The 10,212-nt window shown below is 45.7% G+C and overlaps 1 protein-coding gene across 1 annotated transcript in view; it reads left to right on the top strand.

Annotated features, from left to right (window-relative positions):
• The first annotated feature begins 9 nt into the window (after nucleotides 1-9).
• LOC109970971 (IQ motif and SEC7 domain-containing protein 2-like) overlaps nucleotides 10-10,212 on the top strand; it is a 139,105-nt gene continuing 128,902 nt past the window's right edge. The window contains exons 1-2 of the mRNA XM_020618937.1: nucleotides 10-149; nucleotides 4,991-7,067. Coding sequence (XP_020474593.1) covers nucleotides 6,364-7,067 — 704 coding nt within the window. The 5' untranslated portion in view covers nucleotides 10-149; nucleotides 4,991-6,363. The remainder of the gene's footprint in view (nucleotides 150-4,990; nucleotides 7,068-10,212) is intronic.

Raw genomic sequence — 10,212 nt, 5'->3', positions numbered from 1 at the left:
CAGAGTGGTCGCTCCTGTTGCACATAGAGGATCTTTGGCGCTGTCTGCGGCCACAGCTTCCAGCAGCAGCGGATCCCGCAGACAGGCTGTGCGTGATGGGGATTACTGACATTTTACAGCAGAGGACGGAGGAAAAACTGCAACCACAGGTGAGTCATCGTGAAAAACTTTCATTAACCAGCTTTGTGTTTCTGCCTGACGACAACTCGGTGTGTATAGCGGCGTGCGTGCGTGTGCGTTCCGCTGTGGATGGGTGTCCGCACACAGCCGAACAGATCACCTGGAGCGCTGCTGAATTTTTAATGTCCAAGCTTTATTAAAACACTTCTCCCAGATACTGACGTCGAGCTTCTGTCATTAACTAATTAGCGCTGACAGTTCATTGGTTTTCCTGTCACATCCGTGTAATATCGAAACAGCGCGGACAGAAAACGACCACAGACTAAAATGTGCTCCTGACATCCCAGAAAACGTTTCCTGAAAGCTTCATGTGTGGTCATGACCAGTGGGATTAGTGACAGTAATGCTGGTGTCAGCGCGGTCTGATACCTGTGGCCCAGCTGCAACCTAGAAACCAGTCTAGTGTTGTGTGATGTGTTTTATTTGCCTAATTGCGACTCTTTAGTATTCAGTGTGGCAACTGTGTGTGACCTACTGCAACATATAGTTTAATGTATGTGCGTTTATTCAGCCTGCTGTGCAGCATCTGATTTATAAAACCTTTTCTATCCTGCAGCCACATCTCATTACAGCCCCAGATACAGCTGCTGTAGTTCAGCATGAGAGCCAGTGATCATCCCAAACGGCCACTTTGCTGCCTCTGTACATTTACTGGGATATTATTTAGTATAGTTAAGTAATTGTTAGTGACCTGGATACAGTCTGTGCAGGGGTTTGGCCTAACCAAAGGGTTAGAGCCTCTGTAGCATGCAGAGCCACCTCAGACAGAAAACTACCACACAGAGGCAATGTGACTGCAAACAGAGGTGAAAAGTAACCAAGTACATTCACTGATGTACTTAAGGACAGTTCTGAGATACAGTATCTGTACTTTACTTGAGTATTTCCATGTCCTGCTACTTCATCCTGTGACTTCACCACATGTCAGAGACAAACCGTGTACTTTTTACTACACTACATGTACCTGATGACTTCAGGTCCAGAACCAGATGAATCAAACCAAACCCAGTAGAACCATCAGACTCTATTGATCCCAGTAGGAAATCCACCAGCTACCCAGCAGGATGGAAAGTACTTCCCAGTATAAGTATATAAGGTAGTTACCATCAGCTCCACCTTTACCAGCTGCAGCATTAAAGTGATGGACACAGTAATTAGTCACTATGATCCAGTATCAGAGACGTTACTGGGACACGGGCTGTTCTGCTGGATGAGTACTGGTACTGCTGGTAGATTTGGGTGCTGATACTTTTGTACCTTAAGCTACATTTTGAATGTAGGACTTTTGCTTGTAACAGAGTATTTTTACACTGTGGTATTTCTACTGTAGTGCTGTAAGTCCTCGTAACATGTAGTCAGTAGGAGCCCCGTTCAGACACAGACCTCCTGGTAGGTCCACCTCCACTACGGCCTGTTCCTAAGATGTTCCAAACCACAGCCTCTAACATCCTGTGATGCTCCTGGTTGGGCGGTGATCCCGCGCTCTGCGTTTGTCGGTGCGTGACGGTGGGCGTTTTTCTATCAATTTCCGACACACACTTTTCCTCCCTCCTTTCTTCATTAGTGTGTCCACCTCCTCCGTCCATCCATCCATCCAGGCAGCTTGTCTGGACTCGACACTTCCTCCCTCTTCCTCCTCCTCTTTCTACAGTAGAATAGCGGAGATTTTTTTTTTTTTAACCAAAGCACCTTGCGTTCACACGCACAAAGAGGGGGGTCAGCAGCGCTGCAGCGGCGGACCGCTCGGCTGGGACGCAGAGGAATGATAATTAGAAAGATATTGACTCGGCAACAAGAAGAAATATAGGAGGAAGGAGAAGGAAAGAGCCGGGGCTGCAGCAGGAGCGAGGTGGGCAGAGGAATTAATGAAGAAAGAGACAGAGAACGACCGAGGGATTGAATTAATCATGATCTGATCAACAGCAAGAAGAGAGGGGAAACCACGGAGCAGCAGTGTGTGTGTGTGTGTGTAGTTTATTTGTTTTCCCTTCGGAGGGAGGTGATGGTAGCAGCAGCAGCGGAGGAGAGAGAGGCATGAGCGGGGATCGATAGTCCTCCCTCCTCCTCCTCCACCTTCATCCCTCCATCATTTCTGCAGGAGCCTCTGAAATCTGTGACTGCTGCGTGGTGTGTATTCCCTTTTTCTGAATGCTGCATCGTTTCTATGTGCGTGTAACTCTCTGTGCACCAGTCTATGCGTGCTTGTGTGTATGTGCATGTGCAGCCCTTGTTAACTGTTTAATGTGTGGTGCACGAATGTTTGTTTGTGATACCTTTCACGTGGAAGTGTGCGTGCATGTACAGTACGTGATGTGGAAGTAGGCTGTGTGAGCTGATGCGTGCGTGCGTGTGCATGGGTGCCAGATAACATGACTGCAAAATTGGTCAATTAAAATAGTCCCGCTACTGTTAAATTAGAGCAGAATTATAGAAACGACCCAGGCTCAGTGCAGCCTCCTACACAGCCTGGAATAAAACACCTACTGTGTAAAGTGACGATTCAGGTTTAAAACAAACGTAAAGTAAGTTTGTAGTACAAAAAATGACACATTTCTGTAAAAGCCCTCCTCATAGAATGACCACTGGTTGAAAAGAACATTGAAATACTGCATCATTACTTTTTATGTTGACATGGTAAACTTCCACGTCCATCTGATGTGGACAGGTATTATCATTCATTAGCACTGTCTGTGTCCACCCGATGACTCGGTCCAGTGTTCCCTCTCTTTTAGCTCTGTGTCTGGTCTCCACCAGCTGCTGAGGCAAACATCTGGCTCTTCAGCTGCTGAATGCTGCACCACATTCACCAGTTAGTGGTACAGTGGGCTGTTAGGAGGGCGGAGGTGAAAACAAAGCTCTACTCATAAAACTTCATTCCAAATCCATTTGGCATTTATAGTAACGATAATAACTCAAATAAGGCCTTTCTGCACTGTGTTATGTGTGGCTCACTTTATATGCTCAGATAAAGACAATAGGGCTTTTTTAAAATATAATACTGTTTATTCAATTTGTTGTTGGTGGCCTTTAATGAACAGATTTTCTCCTGAGCCCAGTGTGTGTGCAGGCTACAGCTTCACAGAAGAGAGTGAGGAGGAGGAGGAGGAGGAGGAGAGGGAGAAGCAGAGAGGGATGGTGGCCAGTTAGTGAGTCATGAATAATTAAATATGCTTAATAGGGAGAGACATAGAAGCTGAAACTGTTTGGCCCTTTTGCAATAGAGACCAGAGGGCAGTGTGTGATGCTGCAGCGTCGCACAGCTGACACTGTTTCTAAAGCAGCTCACTCTGAATGTTTGGCTTCAAGTGGGATTTGCCAATATGTGTTTACAATTTTGGCTTAATGTCCCACAACATAACCTCCTGTAAAGTCCACAAAGCAAGTTTAGTAAATGACATGGCGAGTTTAAACGTTGGAAGTAATGCTGGTTTGTAGGACGCTAGTTAGCCACGTGTGCTAATGTTTGCAGACATAATCCACTCCTTATGTTTTTGAGACTGTTCACATACAGAACAATGTTCTTACTACAATTCCACGTGCACTATGTTAACATGTGCAGAAATCCAAAGCTTGACAGATGTGTTGTACCTATGGTGGCAACACTGTGACCGGACAGTGCTACTCAAGGGAGAGGTGAACGGAGTGGTAAATTTAGAAATGATGAAAAGCCAAACTGCAGCCTTGAAAGGGTTACAGAGGGACACAAAATGAGCAAAAAAGATGCAAAACAGCCACAAATATGCTAAATGACCTTATGGAAAAGGGTGCTAGTAAAACACTGACCAAAATATTCACCAAAATGTGCAAAAAAGAAATGCAAAATAACCAAAAACATAAGAAAAACTACTACAAAGAGGCACAAAATGAATGCAAAGAGACACAAACAAGTAAAAAGAAATGCACAATGGATAAAATGAGTTGCTAAACAACAAAAATGGGGCAAAACAACCACAAAGAGAGAGAAAAGCAAATATGGCAAGACACAAAATCTCTTGCGCCACAGTAACCACAATGAGATGCAACGGGACAAAAAAAGAGAATAAAAATAACTAAAACGAGCCAAAAGTACCACACAGAGTCCACTTCAGTCTGGGTGGGGGGGCCTTTTACATGTCTGTTTCATTGTCCATCTATGACAAACCAAAACTCTGGATCATCTATCAACACAATTAATGTACAATTATAAAAACTGTTGGGTTTTTTTGTATTGTCTTTAGATGTCACATTGAGTTAGTGACGCACACAAAACCGCACAGGATTGAATTGGTAGAGAGAAGAAGTCTAACTGTGACAAAGAGAAAATGGAAAGAAAGAAAGACAGAAGGAGACAGACAAGGGCTAGTGATGGAGTGTGGGAGGAGAGGCTGATGGTGTGTGATGACTCTTCTCTGATGGCTCAGACAGAGCATGTCATTGGTGTTTGTGCGCTGAGAGATCACACACTGCCAGCAAACAGAAACAGACAAGTGGAAGGAGTAAAGTAAGAGCAACATGAAAAAGAAAAGTTCACAGAGGAAGACAACAGGTGGAAAGAGAGCAAGAGAGAAAAGACAGATCAGGAAGACAGCAGAGTGATAGTGAAGAGACACTGGAGAAAGAAAAGTTAAATGACAGGAGGTAAATGAACAAACAGGAGAGAAAATCAAATTACGTTAAGTGAATGAACTAAAAGAGGAAGGCAAATGTATAAGCAAGAAGGTATCACAAGTTGTTTCCTGTTAACGCTGCCTCCTCTTCTAAAACCCACTGTCTTCTCATCTGCTCTGTCTTGCTCTGCTTCTTTTGCATGTAATGGACGGATGACATGAAGAAGGATCTGACAGCGTCGTCCAACGTGATGTTAAGGGTGGATCCCAAACGCCTCACCGCGTCCAGGAGGAAGATAGACATCTGACATGAGATTCATCCTCTGCTCATCACTTCCTCTGACAGACGGGCTGCAGGGAACCTGGCTGAGTCCCACAGGTGAACCCACCGGCCAGGAGCAGGCGAACCGCTCCTCTTCCATGTTTGTCAGGAGATGATCTTCAGTGGGTGTTACACTGCCAGTTTGTGGAGCTCCGTGTTGGGTTGAAATCTCAACGTTTGGTTCCAGCCTGTTCAGATGGAGGAGAAGGTCTGAACTTAATTCCTGCTCAGAAAACTCTCCAAACTGTTTTATTTAAAAAATTCCCACAGAGATTCTGACCCCAGGATTTTATTATGAGGCACTGCAGGGAAATGGGCCGTTAGTCGTATTGTTTGGGAGTTCATCCGCGGTGGTGCAGACTGCCTTCCTGCTGCAGCACTTGGAGCCTGGGAGGACAAAATATCACTTGTGCTGAACAATCTGCAGTCACTCAACAATGATCATGTACAGTATCTTTGACTCGGAGGGTCAAATAAACTCTCTGTCAGCGATCATCTCCACGCCTGCTTCTTGGAAACCAACGTTATGGTTTCCTGCATGGAGTGCAGAGAGAGGATACAAGTGACTCACTGACAAACACAGAGACAAGGACACTGTCCTGACTGTCAGGGGACAAGAAGACAATCTCTGATTCCTAGAAACTTGTTCTGTTTTCAACCATTATGAGTCCCAACAGGAACACCTGACTGAACCGGGGGATGGTCGAAGACTCGATAAACCTCTCCACTTGGAGCCCACAAGGACGAGGTCCATCTTGATTTTCAAATCAGATCTTGAAGAAGAAGAAGAAGTCCTCTCCCCCCCACTTACCTCTGGTGGGGGGGAGGGTGAAAGGTAGTTTAGTTTTTAGGGGTTGGGGCCATAAGGTGTAGTTTTGTAGTTAGGTTTTAGGTTGTAGACCAGACAGCGGAGCACACTGGCAGCTCTACTCTTGGTCTAGAGAGTAGTAATTAATTTCAAGGTATTGTATTGTGTTGTGTTGAAGCCTCCTTTGTGTTTAATCAGTTTTAACTCTTGGGCTACTGACTCATTTCTCTGTCACACCCTACTGGTCCCTTTGGTATCTAGCACTCAGTGAGTGAAGAAGCTGTGACTCGAGCAGCATCTCATCCTGTGCAGAGGTTGAGGATTTAGCCTCAGAGCTAGCTGCCAGTGCACTACTGGCATCTAACTGACAGGACCAGCCAGCATTTAGTTTCAAATTTGCATTAGTGAACTTGGCATTTCCCCAAGGTTCCTATTAACTTGTGTGCTAACTCTCAGACCAGCTAGTCATGGATGCTAACCAAGGCCCAGGCCAGGGCAGCCCAGAGAGCCCCAACCGGGCCGTGGAGTACCTTCTCGAACTCAACAACATCATCGAGAGCCAGCAGAAGCTTCTAGAAACACAACGGCGCCGAATTGAGGAGCTGGAGGTCCAACTGGACCGGCTCAGCCAGGAGAACAAGGACCTGCGTTTGGACCGGCAACCTGTCGCTCCTCCTCCACCTGCTCCTCCTCAGGAGCCTCATCTCCCTTCTCCGCCTCCGCCGCCGCCACCTACTCAGAACATATCAACATCCATTTCTTCCAAGAACCACCACAACAGCCAACACCAGTCTCCTCCCCAGCCTCCTTCCTCCATTCCCCTCCACCACAGCCACCACCACCAGCACCAACAGCAGCACCACCACTCCTACAACAGCACCAACAGCTCCAGTGCAACCTCCATCCCGGCTCCTGCTCCAGCTTCAGCCCCGACCTCCATCTCAATCCCAACCCAGATCCCGGCCCCGATTTCTTCTTCAGCTCCACCTCCCCCTCCTCCGATCCCACCCAGAGATCAGCCGCGTGCCCACAGCCGACTGACCCGGGTGCCCTCCACCAGCACCGGCACCAACACCAACTTTGTAGAGAAAGAGAAAGAGAGGCTTGAGCGCCTGCACAAAGCCAACGCATCCAACAACCACCATGCCCACACCCTCCACCACCACAAATCGTAAGTTGCAATTTAAAATATATTTACTACAAACAAAGCCAAACATAGCACAAGAGGAAGGTAAACCAGATGTTGGCAGTGGGTTGAAATACAGGCAGTCTACCTGTTAAATGCTGGCAACTTTCACTGGAGACCAACTGGAATCACATTGAAAATGGTTAACAAATCTCATGATGAACTTTTATTTTATTAGAGAAAATGACACAGGATGCCACACTGAACACTGCTGAGCAGGGCTTTTCACCTCCCTCAGATGCACTTTCTTTCACAGCAGTGATATTGCTATTGCAAAACCCTCTTTAAAGATGAGGTGTTGTCATGTCTAATGTGTAACATACTATATGCCTCTAAACCTTGACTGTGACTATTACTGATCTGAAAACAGTGCTATGGCATCATCTCGATACTTTCCCACAGTGAGACTTGGCTGCCAGCCTGTCGTCCCACTGTTTGGTTTGCCAAAACTTGTGTTAAATTTTGACTTTGATCACTACTAACTTTGCAGCTTCCCTTTTGCAGGTTGTGTGCAAGTCTAGAAATATGTGCCCACATGCTAAATTTAACCTGGAAGCTTTTCGCTGGCGCAAAAATGCAGACACCAGTTTTGTAAGGCAGAACTGGTTTGCTGAATGTGTTTTGCTGTAAAGCATTTTACCAGTACAGAGGTGAGAGTGTTTCTACCTCCAAAGAAGAGGGGCAGCTGATACCCCTGTGCATTCATACTGCATTGAGAAAGTGCACTTGGCGGTTGTACAGGGCTGATTTACAGTATATCCATCCTATTATCAACTAACAGGGCTATAGAGTGACAGGTTGTAGTGGGAATTTACATACTGCAGGAGGGCAGTGAGTGTGTGAGACTCCAAAGACAGACAAACTAAGCTACAGCTTCTACACTGATAATTGGTGGAGCATTGACTGAACTGTGTTATGTAATAGATACTTTTGCTAAGCAACAGGATCAGTTGTTCTGTACCAGACTTTGCAGAAAACACTCTGTGCTTTATGTAAAGTGAAGCTGGTTGCTGCACTAATCATCACTTACCAAGTAGCTCAGTTTTGTGTGTGTGTGTGGGGGGGGGTTCTTTTTTTGTGTAATTTTGTGGCTCTGAATACATTTTCACTCTGCTCTCTGGCTGCGGTCAGGTTTGTTGCCAGGCAACACTATCTTAGGAGCATCCTATCAGGAAGTGCTAAGAATGATGGTGGCTTGTCTTTGTACAGGGCTGGGTGGTGCCCTAGGCAACAGGATGCAGGGCTGCAGTTGTCCCGTGTGTCTACCAGGCAGTTCCTTTGTAACTGGTAGTGCTGAGTCGCTGTCCATGGGAAGTGCTGGTCATGGCGATTGCTGTTGCTATGCAACTGTGGAAAACCTGTCTGAAGGACAACACTCTCACGAACAGCCAAAATGGGTTTTAACCTCGGCTGGTGCTCAGAGAACTTAAAGCTTTGCAAAGCTTAAGCTGCTGTTGGGAACACAGAGCATCACATCCTTCCTACTGCGAACACCAAGAGCAGCAGAGAAGCTCCAGGTAGAGCTGCAGTAATGAAGGCTGGGAAACGCAGCGATGACTCACAGACACGGATCTAATAGTACTGTTGCTGCATCTTAGAAGGTTCATACGTGCAACCAACACAACAAACAGATTGTCCACAGAGTGAGTCAGACTTTCAGATCTGGGTTCACCTGAGGCCTCTAATTCCTGAGTCATGTGACGTTCAGGTACATCTGATGTCAAGAGAAAAAGGTTGACCTCACGCTCACAAATGATTTAACAGGTTGAGAACAATGATGAAGTCTGACAGCTGCGAAGACGAGGCTGATTCTTATGAAATCACACAGTACAGTCGGCTGCTCGCGGCCTCTCCAAGTGACTGAGTGTGATCCAATAAATCCCACACTGCACTGGGGCAGATTATGTCACAGAGGCATGATGGCATGTTACTTTGCCCGGTCTGGTTTCTGAGTGATTTCCTATAGGACATGATGCAGCAAAATGCAGGACACCCTCATGCAGATTTATCTTGCAGCATTTCAGTCTGAAGCAGCAGATGTTGTAGGACATGACAAAGCAGCTCCGACAATCCTTTGTAAGATTACTGCTGCGGCATTTTGAGAGAGAGAGGGTACGACATGCAACAGGGATCCTGCAGCTGGGAGTCAAACTGTGGACGTTACAGATTAGGACTGCTGTTTACACCTTAAGTACAGTACTTGAGTAAATGTACTTAGTTACTTTCCACCTCAGATGGATGTCACAGAGGGTAGAAGCGAGCTCAGCACAAAGCAGCCTTTGTAACTGAAGTGTAGCGACTGGAATAAAAAATGCAAACCACAGACACTGTTATTAAAGGTTCGTCAGTGAAGTCACCATCCTAAAGCCTGGTGTTCAGCAACGTGTCAAAGACAGACAGTAAAAGAATACCTGACACATTTGTTTCTACTAATAGAGAATATGAAAGTACATCACGTCTTGTTGAATGTTGGGACGGGGGCGCCATTTTGGGAGGGAGGTGCTGTATTTACCTGCACACATTCTTCTTTTGTTTGGCTAAAAAGTTGCTTCAATTGTTTAGATCTCACTTTACTGACTGTGGTAGATCAGAATGGATAACCCTAGCTATCACTAACTCATGGCAGACCTAAGGATCCTGATGACAAGAGCATCAGACTGAAAAATTATTCTGCACCCTGATCTCAGCTCTCGGTTCGGGAGCTAACGCTAGCTAGCAGCTGTTGGCAGATGACACAGACGCTGCAGATGAATCAACTTCCATCCTGTCTGTGCTCAAAACAGTAAAGTGGACGTTTGGACGTAGCTGAAGCATCTGCTACTGTATGTAGCCATATGGGATGGCGTTTATTGTTCTAAATTAACCTACAGATGTACAGTGGGGTGAAAAAGTGTTTGCTCCCTTACTGATTTCTTATCTTTTTGCATGTTTGTCACACTGTAATGTTTCAGATCGTCAAACAAATTTATATATTAGTCAAAGATAACACAAGTAAACACATCATGCAGTTTTTAAATGAAGGTTTTTATTATTAAGGGAAAACAAAATCCAAAACTATAGAGCCCTGTGTGAACAAGTGTTTGCCCCCCTGTCAAAACACTGGTTTATCGCACCTGAGTTCAATTTCTCT

The sequence above is a fragment of the Monopterus albus genome, unplaced genomic scaffold, assembly GCF_001952655.1.
Source record: "Monopterus albus unplaced genomic scaffold, M_albus_1.0 scaffold212.1, whole genome shotgun sequence".
Taxonomy (NCBI): domain Eukaryota; kingdom Metazoa; phylum Chordata; class Actinopteri; order Synbranchiformes; family Synbranchidae; genus Monopterus; species Monopterus albus.
Note: the sequence above shows the minus strand (reverse complement) of the source record. Positions and strands in the feature narration are given on the sequence as shown.